We start from the raw sequence: 21,668 nt of genomic DNA, 5'->3' as shown, positions 1-21,668 counted from the left end.
GGGAAGGTACAAGCCAAACAATACCAAGTGAATTTAAATTCACCCCATTGCACAAGCAAGTGGCTATCAGGTTTCAGTAGCTGAGCGGATAACGCGATGGCGTTTGGAGCGAATGGTATTGGGTTCGAGTCCCAGAGTGAACATCAACTCTGAGATTCAGGTACATCCAGCTGACGAGTCCCAAATAGGAAGCAACGCGCGTGAAACTGGATTCCACTGCTAGCTACTATCCATCTTTGCTAACAAATATCATTTGTCGGTAATTATATACATTTTTCAATGGTTAAGATCATGAGTCCGTTGAAGCTAGACCACCATGGAAAACCTGGAAGCACTGGACGGCCGTTTCGTCCTATTGTGAGACTCCTCAACAGTGCGCATCCATGACCTCGCCCCCTGTGAGATTCGAACCCAGGACCTACTGGGTTTGTTGTCTGGTATGACTGAAAACACTCTTGGTTCGTCCTAATTCTCTCTTCTTTTTTTGTAACTCAGTACTAACGAATTGGAAATTTCTTGTTGTAGATCACCAACGTAGACGATCTATGTCGAAAATGATTGCAGGCCTACTCGAGTTAGACGTGAATGGTGTGACAAACTAGCTAACATCGAAGTCACACCTCATGGTCAGCACCTTACGTGGACTACCCCCATTGACGTAACAAGGTACTATAGATGCTTTGAAGACTGTACAACACAGAGGACGTTATTACAGAAATATATTAGTTAAGGTAGATACAAGCGAAAGTAAGACCACTGCCGCATGGGCCAGTCCATGGCATATATTTAACCAATGCGCGTTTTTTGTACATGACCTTGGCAGGGAGCGACGATCTGTTCGACATTCAGTGATCTAACTGCCGGATGATTTGGCTAGGGCTCAGTGACATTTCACTGGCCCTACAATACTCCCCCACCAGATTCAACGGCCGTTTGAATCGGTACCAAACATGTTGGGAGCAGTCGCGCGCCGGAGAGTGCCAAACGAATATTATAAATTCTCCAGGTATTGCTTATCTGTAAAACAAATGGAAAGGAGGCGGCAGAAACTGGTCGGGAAACAGCGAGTCATAATATGTTAGTAGGTCGTTGCTTAAACGTAAATTGATTAACCATAGAAATAATGAAAAGAACAAAACGTTTTATTGTTCTATCAAGTCGCGCTGAAATATATAGCCTTGACAAGTAATTCAGTTCCTCCGATGACAAACGTTAAGTCTGCCGCAAGAGTAATGATGCTATAGCGATAGTAGGATAAGTGTATTATCAATCGATGTCCATATTTGTACTGTCATTAGTTTAAAGTTGTAAGTCGGACAGTGTCGTTGACAGCTATTAATTAGTGTCAAATTCTAGTTATATCTATATGTAACAGACTAACCGTAAGTACAGAAGTATAACCGTGAAGAGTGGTCGTGATTTCGTTGTGCGAAGCTGTTGACCAACTTGTAGTCACAGTTTGAAAAGTCGATGACTGCTGTTACAGTCAGTAAGGGTTGAAGGCTGCAAATCCACAGCAAAGGTGGCACGATGAAGTCTCTAAAAGATGATAAACGGTGAATGCTGCGTGTTTGTTCGGTTAGTGAACAGAAAAATATCGAAAAGAACATAAGAAACCAAGAGTGTCACTCTGGACTCATGTCATTGATACCCGTGAAAAACGCTGTCAGTGTTGGGATAGAGGCGACAATATCGTTTTCAGTTTGCAGGAGATTCGCTCGACTGCATAAACTGATGATTCGCGCGAATGATATTGTCGTCAGACCACCAATTGAACTGGACAGGTTGTAAATCGTCGAGTAGTTGAACAGCCGATTGATGTACCGGAATCATCTGTTAAATAACAGCCACGAGGAAACAATACTTCATAAAATGAAGTACGACATCGAAATAGAACAACTACAATAGTTCAGATGTGTTACAATGTCAAGTCTAAATAACATCGTTCTTACGTATACTGACAGTTGCACTGAACGTTCGTTTAGGTATGATTAGCGTAACAGTTGGATGTGTGAATAAAAACATATACGAAAACTATGGTTGGGTTCGTGGAGAATTTTCGAGGACGTTTAGATATTTTCCGAACCCGTATCGCATGTAAATAAACCGAAAATAGAATTAAAATGACTGTCGTGTAATAAGGAAATGGAGCCATGATTACTCGTGTGAATTAATAGCAAATACAAAGGGTATAATAAACATTAATTAAAATGGTAACCACCAATGTAACTAAGGTTTAGAGGGTCCAGGTAACGTGGCCATTTCGTAAAAGGCTGATACAAAGAGCTTATTACCTAGCGTTAAGTGACATATTAAGTACGACAACGTGTGCACTTGGGACATGGACTAAGCGTGCTCGTGTACATGCAATATGTTTTACCACAGTATGTCGACTAACGAGTCATAAATGTACATGATTTCGACTAAAACTTGACGGCAGTGACAGAATATATGACTAGTTTACGTGAAAGCAACTACGAAATGTTATCACGCATCATAAATATAGTACGAAATAATCTAATGAAATTATGAAACTCGCCTGGGTTACTCTTGCCTTTAAGTAATGAAGTAGGCAGTAGTTTGAATCTGGATTATGTACGAGGTACTGTTGATTAAATTTTTCGATTAACACAGCGTTGTAGACTGAATTTGTATAAGTCCAGAATTAATGTAAGCCGAATACATAGCATTACCTGACGAACAGTCTAAACGAGATCTAAGATCGCAGGAAATTTATAGTTCAAACTCACCGTGAATTTTTAGCATTCGTATCCTCTGTTTGGCCATGGAACTCAGCAATTGGAAATTAGGCAGGCAGTGGTAAAAAAAAGCAGAACATTCTAGTGGATAGTGGTTAAGCAGAAACATGAATTTATAGTCGATAGTTATTCTTGTCTTATTTATACCAGTGGATAAGTTACAAAGAGATATGCGTTCGTGTTGTCTTGTGGCTATACTCACGAGTGGTTGATATTTTAACAGACATATTACACAGGAGCATTTACATGCTGCTAATGCTTGTTAAAGAACCACGATAGCCGATTATAATCGTAGTTGATTGGTTAGTTCTGTCGATTGAACTAAGTATTTAAGTTTAAATACTAATCAACATTGACATGAAGCAACGAAAGTTCACAGTGATAGATTAACATAGGCGATGATAAAAATGAAAAAGAATAAGTATAGAATACAATGATAAAGATTATAGTGATAGGTTGCGTTACTCGAAGTCTTGCTCACCAGTGTAGATCACCAACGTAGACGATCTATGTCGAAAATGATTGCAGGCCTACTCGAGTTAGACGTGAATGGTGTGACAAACTAGCTAACATCGAAGTCACACCTCATGGTCAGCACCTTACGTGGACTACCCCATTGACGTAACAAGGTACTATAGATGCTTTGAAGACTGTACAACACAGAGGACGTTATTACAGAAATATATTAGTTAAGGTAGATACAAGCGAAAGTAAGACCACTGCCGCATGGGCCAGTCCATGGCATATATTTAACCAATGCGCGTTTTTTGTACATGACCTTGGCAGGGAGCGACGATCTGTTCGACATTCAGTGATCTAACTGCCGGATGATTTGGCTAGGGCTCAGTGACATTTCACTGGCCCTACAATACTCCCCCACCAGATTCAACGGCCGTTTGAATCGGTACCAAACATGTTGGGAGCAGTCGCGCGCCGGAGAGTGCCAAACGAATATTATAAATTCTCCAGGTATTGCTTATCTGTAAAACAAATGGAAAGGAGGCGGCAGAAACTGGTCGGGAAACAGCGAGTCATAATATGTTAGTAGGTCGTTGCTTAAACGTAAATTGATTAACCATAGAAATAATGAAAAGAACAAAACGTTTTATTGTTCTATCAAGTCGCGCTGAAATATATAGCCTTGACAAGTAATTCAGTTCCTCCGATGACAAACGTTAAGTCTGCCGCAAGAGTAATGATGCTATAGCGATAGTAGGATAAGTGTATTATCAATCGATGTCCATATTTGTACTGTCATTAGTTTAAAGTTGTAAGTCGGACAGTGTCGTTGACAGCTATTAATTAGTGTCAAATTCTAGTTATATCTATATGTAACAGACTAACCGTAAGTACAGAAGTATAACCGTGAAGAGTGGTCGTGATTTCGTTGTGCGAAGCTGTTGACCAACTTGTAGTCACAGTTTGAAAAGTCGATGACTGCTGTTACAGTCAGTAAGGGTTGAAGGCTGCAAATCCACAGCAAAGGTGGCACGATGAAGTCTCTAAAAGATGATAAACGGTGAATGCTGCGTGCTTGTTCGGTTAGTGAACAGAAAAATATCGAAAAGAACATAAGAAACCAAGAGTGTCACTCTGGACTCATGTCATTGATACCCGTGAAAAACGCTGTCAGTGTTGGGATAGAGGCGACAATATCGTTTTCAGTTTGCAGGAGATTCGCTCGACTGCATAAACTGATGATTCGCGCGAATGATATTGTCGTCAGACCACCAATTGAACTGGACAGGTTGTAAATCGTCGAGTAGTTGAACAGCCGATTGATGTACCGGAATCATCTGTTAAATAACAGCCACGAGGAAACAATACTTCATAAAATGAAGTACGACATCGAAATAGAACAACTACAATAGTTCAGATGTGTTACAATGTCAAGTCTAAATAACATCGTTCTTACGTATACTGACAGTTGCACTGAACGTTCGTTTAGGTATGATTAGCGTAACAGTTGGATGTGTGAATAAAAACATATACGAAAACTATGGTTGGGTTCGTGGAGAATTTTCGAGGACGTTTAGATATTTTCCGAACCCGTATCGCATGTAAATAAACCGAAAATAGAATTAAAATGACTGTCGTGTAATAAGGAAATGGAGCCATGATTACTCGTGTGAATTAATAGCAAATACAAAGGGTATAATAAACATTAATTAAAATGGTAACCACCAATGTAACTAAGGTTTAGAGGGTCCAGGTAACGTGGCCATTTCGTAAAAGGCTGATACAAAGAGCTTATTACCTAGCGTTAAGTGACATATTAAGTACGACAACGTGTGCACTTGGGACATGGACTAAGCGTGCTCGTGTACATGCAATATGTTTTACCACAGTATGTCGACTAACGAGTCATAAATGTACATGATTTCGACTAAAACTTGACGGCAGTGACAGAATATATGACTAGTTTACGTGAAAGCAACTACGAAATGTTATCACGCATCATAAATATAGTACGAAATAATCTAATGAAATTATGAAACTCGCCTGGGTTACTCTTGCCTTTAAGTAATGAAGTAGGCAGTAGTTTGAATCTGGATTATGTACGAGGTACTGTTGATTAAATTTTTCGATTAACACAGCGTTGTAGACTGAATTTGTATAAGTCCAGAATTAATGTAAGCCGAATACATAGCATTACCTGACGAACAGTCTAAACGAGATCTAAGATCGCAGGAAATTTATAGTTCAAACTCACCGTGAATTTTTAGCATTCGTATCCTCTGTTTGGCCATGGAACTCAGCAATTGGAAATTAGGCAGGCAGTGGTAAAAAAAAAGCAGAACATTCTAGTGGATAGTGGTTAAGCAGAAACATGAATTTATAGTCGATAGTTATTCTTGTCTTATTTATACCAGTGGATAAGTTACAAAGAGATATGCGTTCGTGTTGTCTTGTGGCTATACTCACGAGTGGTTGATATTTTAACAGACATATTACACAGGAGCATTTACATGCTGCTAATGCTTGTTAAAGAACCACGATAGCCGATTATAATCGTAGTTGATTGGTTAGTTCTGTCGATTGAACTAAGTATTTAAGTTTAAATACTAATCAACATTGACATGAAGCAACGAAAGTTCACAGTGATAGATTAACATAGGCGATGATAAAAATGAAAAAGAATAAGTATAGAATACAATGATAAAGATTATAGTGATAGGTTGCGTTACTCGAAGTCTTGCTCACCAGTGTAGATCACCAACGTAGACGATCTATGTCGAAAATGATTGCAGGCCTACTCGAGTTAGACGTGAATGGTGTGACAAACTAGCTAACATCGAAGTCACACCTCATGGTCAGCACCTTACGTGGACTACCCCCATTGACGTAACAAGGTACTATAGATGCTTTGAAGACTGTACAACACAGAGGACGTTATTACAGAAATATATTAGTTAAGGTAGATACAAGCGAAAGTAAGACCACTGCCGCATGGGCCAGTCCATGGCATATATTTAACCAATGCGCGTTTTTGTACATGACCTTGGCAGGGAGCGACGATCTGTTCGACATTCAGTGATCTAACTGCCGGATGATTTGGCTAGGGCTCAGTGACATTTCACTGGCCCTACATTGTCATATTTATAATCTCTTTAATCATAAGAATAATTTTTAGATCAAAATCGCCATGAAAGTATTTCGTTGCTTGGCTATTATTTACTATTGATGATATATACATCTTAAAGTAACTAATAACTTAAAAACAAGGGATTCTTAAGATGGTGGAGAAGATTTGTAGCTCAGGTGGATGATTTTGATGGAGTTTTGTTCTCCAAGCTGGATGGTTTGGTCGTGTAATGGGCAGTTGATTGAAAGTCTATATCTTACACTTGTTGGTAGAACATGCTGGCGAAGGCACTCATGGAGGAAATATAGTTGTACTCGAGTGGAACCTTCCAGGTGGAGCCTAATACGCTTCTCGTTGTCCGAAAATGGGAGAATTTTGCCAAAAGGCAGGCTTCCACTCGAAAACAACTATATTTTCTCCATGAGTGTCTTCGCCAGTATGTTCTACCAACAAGTGTATGATATAGACCTCTAATCAACTGCCCATTACACGACCAAACCATCCAGCTTAGAGAACAAAACTCCATCAAAAACAAGGAATTCTTCTTTCTATAAACTGGTCTGAAGATGAGATGACTCTCAAAGACTTTCATGCTTGTAATCATTAATGGAATAAATAAGTGGATCTATGAAAATAGATAGGATAAGTTTTTTTCAGTATGGGGTTGTGCAGATTGGCGAATTTCATTAAAATAACGAACCAGTCAAAGTAAAAAAACCTGAAAACGCCGAACAACTGTTTCATTCTAATATGGGGTTGCTTCACGAGCCTGAAACCAAAAACCGAGTCCAGGACCATGGGTTTATTGAAAGTTTAAATTCTAGACCATTGAGCTAGTATCTAGTGGTGTACATGTCTAACTCCAACCAATCCACGAATTTGAGCGACCATTTTTTATTGAAATGGTTAGGTATCTTCCTCGAATTTTAATTTCATTCCTGTTAGAAGAGATGTGGATGTGTAGTGTCCAGTACTATTTCAGGCCCACAAGGATTATTCTGGCTTCCGGACATACCAATTATTTCATTTTTCTTGAGTCACACTTTAACGCTGTCGGTTATTCCTATAATATTCGTGACTGTTTTTATATGGGCGCACGTGTTTGTGTCACTTACCCTATTGACCACATATCTTCGGCTTACATTTATCTGGCTATAAATATTGAGTCACGCTTTCTTAAATGGAGTCAGCACATTAGCCTTCTATGCTATGCTTTTGTTTCCCACTTCTCATTTCTAATTTCTGTCTAAATAAGTGAGTACCTAAAATAAATTTATCCAACTCAATTCGTATTTGTCTTCTTATTACCACCGTAGCACAAACAGCGTTATCCTAGGTGTGATAAACGAAATCAAGTAGATGGTTTATATTCATGGCGTATTCGTTCGTTCTTCCAAATCGGAATTATATCAACGGCCTACAAGAGATGAAAACTCCTGAAGAGTGCTAAACTAGAGCGAAATGTCTGTTCATTGATTTCAGGTTCTCGATTGTTTCACAACTTAAATCAGTTAGTGATCTCAATATCACAATCAAGTTGGTGAATAACTTATTATTCTTTTGTATTTTGTATTATTGTTTGGTGCTATTGAACAAATAGATAGCAAAATTTTACCAAGCATACTGATCATTTTTAGTTCGTAAAAGAAACAATTAACTGTTTTTACCATCCTGTCAATCATGATCTAATGAGTTTCATCTGATAAGAAATTTATGGTCACAAATCAAATTAATTTTAATGAAATGGTTTCAATGCTTGTAATTTTGTAGCTTTCTTTATTATCACAACGTGTTAAATAAAACAAGAATCCTGTAGTTTATATCACTGATTGTTAGCAGCACAACCATTTAGTTATTGTAAGAAGCCGTGTTAAGTGGATTGTAAGACAATGGAACTGAAACATGGTTGTTCATCACAATAACTTAATTGAACTAAGACATGTAAACCACTAGATCGTGGATCATAGCTGAAGTTTCTGGGTTCCATCGTAGAATCACATACTAGTACGAAAGAGCTTTTCAGTGCTTAAGAAATTTTCAGCGGTTGTCTACATGAAGTTAGTTTATCATGTAAGCTATAAAATGCAAGGAATTCCACGAACTTTATTAAAAACATAAATCAGTTTACACTATATCATCAAGAAACATTCGAGTAAATAGGTGTTTCGTTTAAAACGGACAACTAATATAAATTTATGAGTTTTAAGCTAATGATAAATTAGCACAGTGTCTCATTACAGTCCATTGTTTTTGGATGCTCAAATTCCACACTTTGTCATCAAATTAACCAACCAGAATTATATCTGGAATGATCTATCTGAGGAGTTAAAGTATGGAACAAACGATAGTGATCTTTGAAATCTTTACAAACTACTCAACTTATTCAAAATCGTTGAAGATCTAGTAACAATTCTGCACCAAAGTAGCTTAAGCTCGAACTTATTTCTGATAACTCGATGTAATCAACAGAGAGCCGACAATCTAAGACTTATGTTTACTGAAATTCATAAACAGAGATTTTCGTAACCTTTAAGAAATCCGTACCAACCACCCGAGTCTTAACTAATAGGTACCGTAATATTACTCACCTTGCCCCAATAAAATCACGTAACCTACATTTTTTCTGAGCATAAATATTTTGTAGATTGATTATTTATACCTTCACAGTATTTTCATTGGATTAAATCTCGGGAAAAACAGTGTCTGGTGACGTCATCCTTCAGCTCGTTTCAACTACCAAAACAGATTTTTGTTGGTTTATTTCTTGAAATAATTGGCATTTTAACATGACATACCCAGTTAGGCATGTCGCGTAAGGTTCTGAATTACTGATCTAAATGGATCGACGAATCATGTTCAGGCAGCTTACATTTTTTCTTTAAACATCTCGAAACGATAGTTAATGAATAAACGTTTGGTCACTCATAACATTTTCTAGTTTAATTCTATTGAAACCAGTACCGCGAACCAAATCTGATAAATCCTTGACTGTCGTAATACCCACTCTAGTTATTTCAGCTGAAGCGAATTCCCCGTCTCACTTCCTAATGTATCCTACTTATCTAAACAAGACATAATTCACTCAATGGTCCCATAACTCACAAACAATGATCTTGTACTTATAACCTCAGCATGTCTTTTATTCTGGATGGTTACATCTCACGGCCCTAAAGTGGCAAAGATTAGAAGATGGTTTACTTCATATAAAATTTTATCCAAGATGTGGATTCCAGAGGAAAGGGGAATGGATCTAGGTCTAATTATATGTGTGTAGCTTTATAATTACCATGTACACTAATAGATCTAAATGTTGAGGAAGTAAAGTACTAAAACGTCTATACATTACTTACTTACTTACTTACTTACTTACTTACTTACTTACTTACGCCTGTTACTCCTAATGGAGCATAGGCCGCCGACCAGCATTAACCAACCCACTCTGTCATGGGCCTTCTTTTCTAGTTCCATCCAATTCTTGTTCATTTTGCTCATGTCTATCTCCATTCCCCAGAGTAATGTGTTCTTTATTCTTCCTCTTCTCCTCCTCCTTTGGCCTTGAGAATTCCATGTGAGGGCTCGTCTTGTGACGCAGTTGGGTGATTTCCTCAATGTGTGTCCTATCCACTTCCAGTGCTTATATCTGATTTCTTCCTCTACTGGGATCTGGTTTGTTCTCTCCCATAGTAGGTTGTTGCTAATAGTGTCCGGCGAACGGATCTGAAGTATTTTGCGTAGACAACTGTTAACAAACACCAATATTTTCTGGATGATGGCTTTCGTAGTTCTCCGGGTTTCCGCCCCATACAGTAGAACTATCTTCACATTTGTATTGAAAATTTTAGGTTTGCTGTTGGTTGACAGTTGCTTTGAGTTCCAGATGTTCCTCAGTTGTAAATATACTGCTCATGCTTTGCCGATCCGCGCCTTCACATCTGCATCAGATCCACCCTGTTCATTAAGGCAAATTAATTATCCTATAGTTCTACGTTTCCATAAGCAATCTACCTAATGTTGATTTATAATGAAAATCATCTTCGGAAATCTTTCAAGTATTTTACAATGAAGGAGACTTTGTAAACTAACAAAGATCCACAGAACTAATGAATTCAAAATAATTATTTGTGTATAATCGTTCGCAGATATCTTCCTTATGCAAAGAGCTTACTTCATTGTTAGAAAGTAGTGTATTACTTTTAAATTTTAATTTCAGATATACTTAATTTTAAACAGTAGCTGGTATAATGATATAGAATCCTTAGGCTAATCAAATTTAACTGACTATGTTGCATTTTGGCGACTGGTCTAGTCTGTTAGACAGTAATGTGAACTATCTACTAATGGTAAGCAGATGAATATAGGTAACACTACATCAGGATTTTGTGCTACATGTCACCCGTTGTCCTGTAATATTTAAAGAATTTATTCATCCATAAGATTTCAAATACTCTTATTAACTCAGTTGTTAGTTTCGTAAGCTTGAAGAAGTTATTCTTTATTTTGGTTAGATCATTCAAGACTATATAGCACCTGCTGGTATATAGAAGATTAATGATGCATTTCAAGGTGCACCAGTAAGAATTCAAGAAAAGCTATTAGAAGTGAATAAGAAATACATTGAGGAAATCACTAAACTGCATCACCAAGTAATCCCTAACTTGGAATCCTGAAATGGAAACAGAAAAGAGGTAGGCTAAAGAGAACATTACGTCGAAAAACAGGAACAGATATGAAAAGGATGAATAACAACTGGAAAAAATGGAAATCATTACCTAAAATAGGTTCGGATGGAGAATGCTGGTCAACAGCCTATGCTCCTTGACGAGAGGTAATAGTTATAAGTAAATAAGTAAGTAAGTAAGTAAGTAAGTAAGTAAGTAAGTAAGTAAATAAGTAAGTAACTAGTTAAATACTAGTTGGTACATTCGATTTTAATCTTTCCTTATTTTTTTTCAAAATAGAAAACTATTAATTTCAACAAGAATTAAGTAAATTTATCATTTTAATTTTATTCTCACATAACAACTACAATAATATCTATATGGTAACTCATTTTAAAATCAATACTCAATCATGATAGTTTTTTTTGTGTAACGTTTATCTATCATATAGTAACTATATTCAAACTATTGATTCCATCTATCATTTGTTTAAAATCATTATTGAATTGTTTCTCCATATTTTGAATTAGATCATTAACATTTTTCGAATCTATTCAATATTGAATTAAACAATCAAACAAACAAAATTAAATTTACCAATTTTAAATTGAAAAAGATCATGTAAATCATTGGGAGTAATTGAACCAACTTTTTCAGCGGGAATTTCAGTATTTAAATTTAAAACTGGAAAATTATCCTAAAAAAAAATTTAAAAAATAATTATTTTTTTCAATGAAATATATTCCCTTTATTTTATTTTTTTAATTTATTTTTTGACTTATCACTAACTATATTATAAAATTGTAGAAATTCATGTAGATCTTTTGGAAACCAGATTTGATTCATTTGGATTTGATGGAATTTTTTATAGAAATCAATGAAAAACTTTGTTTCTTCGTTTTCTTTTTCTTCTTCTTCTTCTTCTTCTTCTTCTTCTTCTTCGTCATTTTCATCCATATTCGTATCTTCTTTCTGTCTTTTGGTAATTGGTAATTTGTTCAATTCATATATGAAATGTTTCCTAAACATAATTGAGAAGAGATAATTGTTCATTTGTTATTGCTGCCGTTTTGACTTTTAATATAAATTCATAGAAAATTCTTAACAGTGTAAGGTTATAGAGACTGATCTCAATCAAAAACTTAATAATCTCCACAACTCTATACTGATAATTACCATGTGCTCACTAGTGACTGGATTCGTGAAGGAATTCTCAGAGTTCTAGTAAGAAGCTGTGGCCAGTGAAGATCATCCGTGTCGAGTAGAAACAGGCATCTACCTCAATGCAATGGTGGATGTGTCGCTCAATTTCGTGGATTAGTTGAAGTTAAACATCAGCATCGCTGAATGCCAGCCAGCTCAATAGTCTAGTGGTTAAGTGTTCACGCACGAAACCGACAGGTCAACGATTCGAAACTCGCGAAACGGGATTGTGGTTGCGCATTGCTGAGAAGTTCCACAATAAGACGAAACGGTCATCCAATGCTTCTAGGATTTCCGTGGTGATCTAGCTTCAATCAATTGATGATCTCAACTATTACAATTACAATGATAAATTTGTCATGAAAGATGAAAAAACTGTTAACCTGTTTTTTATTATTTGTACAATGTGAGTAAATCAAATAAATTCACTTTAAAAAATCAATATTTCTCTCATTATTTTTGTGTATTGTTTTCTAGTTAGATTATATATGTATGTATATACATGATTTGCTTACATCAACATTATTTCAGTAATGATGAACATGATTATAGTTTCCATGAAAAAGATTAGAAAATGTTTTGAATGTTTAATCAATCACTAAGTGATCAATAAATGATATTAATCGATGCGCACTGCTAAGGGGTTCCACAATAGGACGAAATGGCCGTCCAATGCTTCTAAGTTTTCCATAGTGGTCTACCTTTAATTGACTCACGTTCTCAACTATTAGAAAATTACTATAATATTCACAAAACCCCTTCTGATATTAATCTTCATTCAGTTATTATAGCTTAAGTATTTTTCTTATGTACAGATGTTAAAAATTAGTAAACATTATGAATTTGGATAGACAATTAATATCATGTAGTTGTTGACTGGGCCTTAGATAAACAATCAAATCCGGTGAAAGTTTTAAAAATTCATCACTTTTGTCAACCAGAAGTTGTTAAATGAATTGACATATAATGAAGTTAAGAAAACTGTCAAAATTTGTAACAATCTACATCATGAAGTTATTATGGTTAGGAAACCATTAAAAATCAAGACAAACTGAACAGCTACGATGTAGAGTTACAAAATTGACATTTATAAATCTTAATCAAAATTAGAAAATTTACTATTAAATATTGCACAACTGAAGTGACTTCAGCTAAACAACTAAAAAATTTAAAAATCAGCAGACCACTGAGTTACGATCTAGTGATTCGAATTACTGAGTGAGATCTCCGGTATAGTCATGGATGTGCATGAATATCTAGCCTTAAAATAGAACAAAAAGGCTTCCTGTCGCTGCTTGTTTTCAAGCGATTTTATAACTTAAATTGGTTGATATTGTAAACTGTCTTAGGATTAGACAATTTTAGTAAATATGTATGACAATATATTAATAAACCTTGTAAAACTACTTTGAAAAAGTGGGAAAATGATTAAAAGCGAACATGAACTAACTTGAAGCGATAAGTTAACACGACAGGAAGATGTATCCGTTTTAAATCGAAAGGGTTAGGATCCTATGAGCACGTCAGGTTAAATGAGAATATTTCAGATATACAATTTGGTTTTACTAATATATATCTCTTTTAATTTTTAACCTAATATATTCATATACATGTACTATTACGGCTATTTTTACTGTCATTTAGTATCTATCTTTATACGCCCTTTTAGACTATGTGTGGTGCCATAGGTGTGGAATCTTATCACCTGCTTCTACTTTCGGAATACATGAAGGGAAAATACTTTGTCAATACGGGATGCTTTCTTTCTCAGTGAAAAGCCAATCAAGACCTTTCTTGTGTTAAAACGCAGTGGATAACTTTGTTGTCATATCCGGAAGTAAATAATGACTTCTTTATTCATATCACTAGTAAGTTAACATCCGGGACTTTTGGATTTATAGAACCACGCTACTATGCTATGCCACTAAACGATCCCGTGGAGTGGACTCAAGCTAGCCAATGAAAAATCTTTGGCATATTTACAGCTGTGGATATTCTTAAATAAAAAGCAGAAATCAAATAACCGATGAGATTTCCCATTGAGTTTTGATGAGTAAATCAACTTATAATAACCAACCTCAATCAAGGTTTAAAGTTTCGTAGTTTATTTTTCTTACTAAACGTAGCATAACTATGAAGTAAATAGAAGTTCCAACAAATTATGCTTTTGAATCTACATAATTTCAACGCACTGAACAATATTGTCGGAGAAACGGCGAAAATCTTGATACATTAAAGGTAATAAGGTTACTTAAATGATTTGTCTGTCACCTCTCATGACTTTTCAACATTTTAGGTTTCCCAAACCACTAAAACTTACATTTTAAGGCTATTAATGGAATCTCCTCACACAGTGTTGTTTTTCTGATGAACACAACCGTTTGAGTCGTCTCTGAGTATCCAACTTACACAGTCGGTCTGACAGAGGTACTTCTGAAATTCTAAAAAAGAATACTAACTCAGAAGAAATTGCCATGCAATCTAAAAGCGAATCATGCACTCAATTTAGAGTGACTCGCGTTCTAGTTGCTCGTCCCCTTCCGAATGGATCACAGGCTAAGACAATATATCCTTAGCTTATGTAATGTTTTTGACTTTAGTATAATCTTTCGGAAGCTTATTTATTCTACGACCTAACCAAAGCGCACTGGACTTGTGATTTATAAAAATTAGGAACAAGATAAGGAACTTTCTAGTTGGCAGTAAGCAAAATGGTTAAAGTTATCAAAGTACCACTTTAGTCGGACCACGTTAAAGATGAGGTTTAATTTTCGTCATAAGTGCGATTAAACGTAGTTGGTTTTGGGAATTTATCCGAAAGTACGGATCGTATTTTTGGAGTTAATGCAGAAGAGTGTAGAAATTTCGAAATCGACGTTAGGTTGAAGTAATTAATTAAATAGGATGAGCGCTAGTGTTTAGAAAATTTATTGGAACATTGTGCGTCATACATACTACCATTTAGAAGCATTTTAACTACTACAAACGAAGCAACTGTGTTTTATCTTGTTAAACCAATAATATTCAGAGTGTAGCGGTAAATAAATCCCCAAAATAAATAGCACTAAGTTTTCGACATTGGATGCTGACCATATGTTTTAGTGGACTCACCTAGCTGAAGGCGCTCGGTCAGGCATCCGCACCAGATCACGTGTGGTAACGCCGTGCTCAACATCAACCGCAATCGCTAGCCAGATTAGATCAGAGAATTCCGGTATATTGGTCATCGCCAAATATACTCTTCCGATCTCCTCGACTCTGTCTTTTGATTTCTCTTGGTGGGAACGAAATACATAAGAAGGTGTTACTGGTAGAAGCGTTGTCAAACACTGAATACCTGTGACATCATCATTGGTGAAACCGACGTGATCTGGTACACCTAATTGCAACTGTGAGTCTGTTCCTTTTTGGGATTTTTATATATCATTGCCTTATTTTTTATTTTTTTTTAAGCATTGTGATTTTTTTTTTCGTATTTTTTCTTGGATATATATATATATACATATTTTCCCCTCGTTCATTATCGTACTTCATACTTCATCATGACTGAACAGACACCTAAAGTACTCAAGCTTAAGACTTTGTCCCCACCTTCGTTTCAACTGATGCCTTTCTGGCCCGACAACATCGAAGCCTGGTTTTGCTACGCAGAAGCCGACTTCTCCGAGCACGGCGTGATCGACACACGTGCACAATTCCTCGCAGTAGTCAAGGCACTACCGCGCGAATTCAACAGGTACGTAACACCTAGTATGTTTACTAGTGATGTTTCCGATCCTTACGAAATCTTAAAACGCTCGATTCTTAAACGAGGAGATCTAACCGATCGACAAAGGTTAGATCAACTCTTCAATAACATCGACCTGCAACACGGTTCTGCGACAGACATGTTGCAACGGATGAGAGAGGTTATAGGCCTAAGAACTTTCGACGAAGGTCTATTCAAACAACTCTTCTTGTCAAAACTTCCCCAACAGGTGCAAGCAGTTCTGGTCTCGTTCCAGAACAACGCCTTAGACGAGCTAGCTGCATCTGCCGACCGCATTCTAGAAATTACGAAACCTTCTACTACCGAGGTATTTTCAGTCAAAGAAAAGCCTCACACGACTCAGAATGATATAACCGACTTATGTCACACACTCACGCGTTATCTTAGTCTTCGTACCGACCGTAAGAGATCGCGCACACCAAGTAGAAGCATTTCTCGTAAGCGATCTGTCTCTAGACCACGAGAGACAGATAACCCCGACTGGTGCTGGTATCATAACCAGTATGGAAAGTTTTCCAGAAATTGCAGAAAACCCTGCAATTTTCCCAACACGAAACCGACTGATTCGAAAAACATTTCGGGAAACTTCCAAGCCGGCACGCGTTAACGGCAACCGTAGCCGGCGAACAAAGCCGTCTGTTATTCGTCACAGATGTGACAACGAGAGTTCGCTACCTCGTCGACACTGGCGCAGAAGTTAGCGTTCTCCCAGCAAATCCTAACGACTGGCTTCACGAATCGACCCTAAACTTACAGGCGGCAAACGGAAAACCGATCGCTACGTATGGCAAAAGGTACGTTTACCTTAACGTGGGTTTACGCAAACCCATCCACTGGATTTTCGTTGTTGCAGATGTTTCTATGCCAATCATTGGTATGGACCTTCTACAACACCACAATCTGATCATCGATACGCGCAAACGGAGGCTAGTAGACGGGAACACTAATTTGTCCGTTTGCGTAACTTCTTTTACTGGTTGTAGAGTATCCCCAGTCACAGTTAAACATATGATAGACCCACTTTATCAGCCACTTCTCGATAAGTATCCTGGGATACAACAAACGCAACCGAGATTACCGTGTGTAACCAGCAATGTTACACATCACATCACGACTACAGGACCACCTGTATTCTCTAAAGCACGACGAATAGCCCCTGAAAAGCTAAGGTTGGCGAAAAACGAGTTCGATCACATGATAGACTTAGGAATCATACGACCGTCAAATAGCCCATATGCATCTCCGTTGCACATGGTCCCTAAAAAGGACAGCAACGATTGGCGTCCAACTGGTGACTATCGGCGATTGAACGCGAAAACCATTCCCGATCGTTACCCGTTGCCTCACATTCACGATTTGACAGCTACCTTGAAAGGTACAACTGTCTTTTCGAAAATCGACTTGGTTAAAGCGTATAACCAAATCCCTATGGCTACTGACGACATACCGAAAACAGCTATCATAACTCCTTTCGGACTCTATGAATTTTTGCGAATGCCTTTCGGTCTAAGGAATGCTGCTCAAACATTCCAAAGATTCATAGACGACGTTTTTCGAGGTCTCAACTTCGTACATGCGTATGTTGATGACTGTCTAATCGCAAGTCCGGACAGAGAAACACATCTCAAGCATCTGGATCTTGTTTTCGAACGACTTCAAAAACATGGCATTACTGTAAACGTTCAGAAATGCCAATTCGGAACCGACTCGTTAGACTTTCTGGGACACACTATCGATGCTCAAGGCATTCGACCTCTTAGGACCAAAGTGGCGGCCATTCTGGATTACCCAGAACCGACCACCGTCAAGCAATTACGCACGTTCAACGGCCTCGTAAGTTTCTATAGACGTTTCATACCCAAATGCGCATTACTTATGAAACCTCTGACCGACCAACTTCGTGGAAATGCGAAATCCATTAATTTGGACGACACCGCACGAAAAGCATTCTCCACAGTTAAGGAACTGATTGCTAAAGCAACAATGCTCGCACATCAGGACACCCGAGCACCCATTAGCATCGCAGTAGACGCATCCGACTCAGCAATCGGAGGAGTCTTACAACAATGGGTTAACAACTCCTGGCAACCCTTGGCATTTTTCTCTAGAAGGTTGCTAGACACCGAATCGAGGTACAGCACATTCGGTAGGGAACTCCTAGCTATGTATTGTGCTGTACGGCATTTCCAACACTACATCGAAGGTCGTGAATTCACTCTTTTCACGGACCATAAACCGCTCACTTTCTCGTTAAGCTCTCCTTCTGACAAGTACTCTCCCCGTGAGTCTCGACAACTGGACTACATTTCGCAGTTTACTTCAGATATTCAACACATCTCTGGAGCAAACAATGTAGTTGCAGACGCTTTATCTCGCATAACTTCCTTGAACAGTTTCCAAGGTATCGACCTTCTTAAACTCGCCGAGCTTCAAAAAGAAGACAGTGATCTTCAGCACGAGTTATCGTCCACAACACTTAAACTACGCATCAAACAGATGGGAACAGGTAAAGAAACCTTACTTTGTGACACATCTACAGGTAGGGATCGCCCAATCGTGCCGAAACATTATCGACGCAATGTCTTCAACACATTGCACAAACTTTCGCATCCAGGTGTTCGTGCAACCATCAAGCTTATAGCAGAACGGTTTTGCTGGCCTGGAATGAATAAAGACGTGAGGGAGTGGGCACGCTCCTGTGTAAGCTGCCAAAAACCTAAGGTTATCAGACACAATAAATGTCCCTTAGGCTCGTTTAAAACTCCCGATGCTCGTTTCGACCATGTTCATTTGGATTTGGTAGGACCTTTACCAGATTCAAATGGATACTCTTATCTCTTAACCTGCGTTGACCGTTTCACTCGATGGCCAGAAGCAGTACCTATTAAGGACATCACTGCTGAAACAGTGGCCCGCACCTTCGTCGAACGATGGGTAGCAAACTTCGGTTGCCCTTCAACCATCACTACAGACCGCGGACGTCAGTTTGAATCTGATCTTTTCCGTCGTCTGACCACACTTTTAGGAATCACTCGCTTCCGAACGACCGCCTACCATCCACAAGCAAACGGGTTGGTAGAACGTTTTCACCGACAACTGAAAGCTTCGCTATCAGCTGCAAACGTTTCACAATGGACCGACGCTCTTCCACTCGTCTTACTAGGTATCCGCAATGCAGTGAAAGCTGACATTGGATACACTGCGGCTCAACTCGTTTATGGAACGACACTTCGACTTCCAGGAGAATTCGTGGATCCTTCATCCTCTTCAATGAACATGGATCTAACCTCCTACACGAACAGGCTTACAAACGCAATGCGTTCAGTTAAACCTGCTTCCACTCGACCTCAATCAACTGATGTTTTCGTTCAACCTGGCTTACGATATAGTACACACGTTTTCATTCGTCGAGACTCGCATCGACGACCATTCGAATCAGCATACGAAGGACCCTTCAAAGTTCTTCAACGTGAATCTAAGTACTATATAGTCGATAAGAACGGAACAAACGATAGCATCAGCATCGATCGCTTAAAAGCAGCGTATTTAGAAGGAAATCCTATCCACGTCGATTTTCCTTCGGTACAATCGAACGACACGACTCCGACACTTACAATACCTCATCCGACAACCAACACACACGATGATACTTCGACAGTATCCGAAAATAAACTTAAAACGACGCGTTCTGGAAGAAGGGTGAGATTTCCAAAACATTTAAACGACTATTGCACGTAAGGCACTTCTCGACATTTTATATTATTTTTAAAAAAGAACAATTTTAATATGCTTATATATTTTTATTTCTATTTAAAAAAAACAAAACAAAAAAAACAATTTTTTTAATGCTATTACGTGTTCATGAGTTTATTTTCCATTTTTTTCCGCCGACATTGTGTTTTTACGCACATACGAATGTATTTCGACATGCACTTACATTTTCTTTTTTCTTTTCCAGGACGGCTGGAAAAGAACGATGACGTTTATGAGGATCCGAAATTTTCATTGTACATTTTCTTTTTTTACTATGTTGTACCTCCGTCCCATATAGTAAGGAAAGACGACCAGACGCTGCTAAATTTAGCAAGCTATCAGAAGAGTGTTTACCAACGACAAACTCGTTGGGTTTAAACTTCTGGCTGGCCACGTCTTAGGGTCGTCACTGCCCCACTAGGGGGGGAGTGATCTGTAGCGGTAAATAAATCCCCAAAATAAATAGCACTAAGTTTTCGACATTGGATGCTGACCATATGTTTTAGTGGACTCACCTAGCTGAAGGCGCTCGGTCAGGCATCCGCACCAGATCACGTGTGGTAACGCCGTGCTCAACATCAACCGCAATCGCTAGCCAGATTAGATCAGAGAATTCCGGTATATTGGTCATCGCCAAATATACTCTTCCGATCTCCTCGACTCTGTCTTTTGATTTCTCTTGGTGGGAACGAAATACATAAGAAGGTGTTACTGGTAGAAGCGTTGTCAAACACTGAATACCTGTGACATCATCAAGAGTATTACTATTTTAAACTAGTTTAAAAACTCATTCATGTTAAAGACACTTGGTAAGAAATTTACTCAACATGATCAACCAGATATTTTTTCGATGGATAGCCTTTAAAACTGCGGGACGTGAAGCTAAATAAAGTAGAAAATTAAATTAAAGCAGACATAAGATACCATCATCCATTTCCTTGTTCCTTCAACATCCTAATTAATCTCATTCAACTTACCCACTTCAAACACATAGTATGCACACGAACAAAAATGCTATCCTCAAAGAGTCCGTATATGCTTGTTTTACGGTATTTTAAATCTCATATATACAAACGGTTCTCCACATTTAATCTCGCTAGAATTCAAATAACCCATGTATCCGAATGATTATGATGAGTGGTCTGTATGAAATGTAATTTTAACGCACACTGAATATGTATGATAAAAACGACAAACATTTGGACAGGCGAGGAAATAGTTGTTAGCGATTTCACATACATGAATTCTTAAAAACAACTTTTTAGTTTCTATGACAGCTATTGGAAGGGGAGGATTAAAACAAAATTAAATACTGGACACTCTTCTGGAACGAGGAAATGTGGTTCCATAAAAAAACATCTCCCTTGATCACTAAATTACATAATAATCTTAAATTTCTAGTGTACCAAAGGTTAAGAGCTAGGTCCAAATTAAATGACACCTATAGTCTTCAGTAATAAATTTAGTAGGTTGGTTAACCTGTGTTAATCCTGGCAGATTGCATTCCAGTGAAGGTCCAGCTTCTCCTTGAAAATATTCGCTGATAGCGCTGATACCACTTGTTCGGATAAGGCGTTCCAATCATTGACTACTCGATGAGAAAAACGGGACCCCACTTTAAGTTTATTGGATCGCGGTTTGTGAACCTTCTTGCTATGACCTCGGAGATTATTAGTGCTGGAGGGAGAAAAAAGATAAGACATATTAACACCTAAACCATAATTAAAGATACAAATTGCCAGTATAATGTCGCCTCGCGTCCTACAATACGAAGAGTGGAAAAGGTCTAAGTGTTTTAAACGCCCATCGTAAGGAAGTTTAGAAAGACCCTTCACTAATTTTGTTCCCATACGCTGAACACGCTCAAGTGAAATAGTATCCTTTATCAGACATGGGCCAGCTACTTCGATACAGTACTCTAAGTTTGGTTTTACATAGGT

General features: G+C 37.9%; 1 protein-coding gene across 2 annotated transcripts; it reads right to left on the bottom strand.

Annotated features, from left to right (window-relative positions):
• Nucleotides 1–11,195: 11,195 nt before the first annotated feature.
• Nucleotides 11,196–21,021, bottom strand: MS3_00002397 (uncharacterized protein). Of its 2 annotated transcripts, XM_051209970.1 has the most exons (5): nt 20,653–21,021; nt 20,551–20,610; nt 11,793–12,024; nt 11,601–11,700; nt 11,196–11,553 (listed from the first exon to the last, which is right to left on the bottom strand). In XM_051209970.1, exons 3-5 carry the CDS (start codon nt 11,958–11,960, stop codon nt 11,447–11,449), a joined length of 375 nt encoding a protein of 124 aa, XP_051075455.1. In that variant the 5' UTR covers nt 11,961–12,024; nt 20,551–20,610; nt 20,653–21,021; the 3' UTR covers nt 11,196–11,446. The 2 variants fall into 2 exon arrangements, with proteins under 2 accessions (XP_051075455.1, XP_051075456.1); XM_051209971.1 differs by lacking the exons at nt 20,551–20,610; nt 20,653–21,021 and adding an exon at nt 14,527–15,577.
• Nucleotides 21,022–21,668: the final 647 nt, after the last annotated feature.

This window comes from Schistosoma haematobium, chromosome 1, assembly GCF_000699445.3.
Source record: "Schistosoma haematobium chromosome 1, whole genome shotgun sequence".
NCBI lineage: Eukaryota > Metazoa > Platyhelminthes > Trematoda > Strigeidida > Schistosomatidae > Schistosoma > Schistosoma haematobium.
The sequence above is the reverse complement of the archived record's forward strand: the minus strand, read 5'-3'. Positions and strand labels throughout refer to the sequence as shown.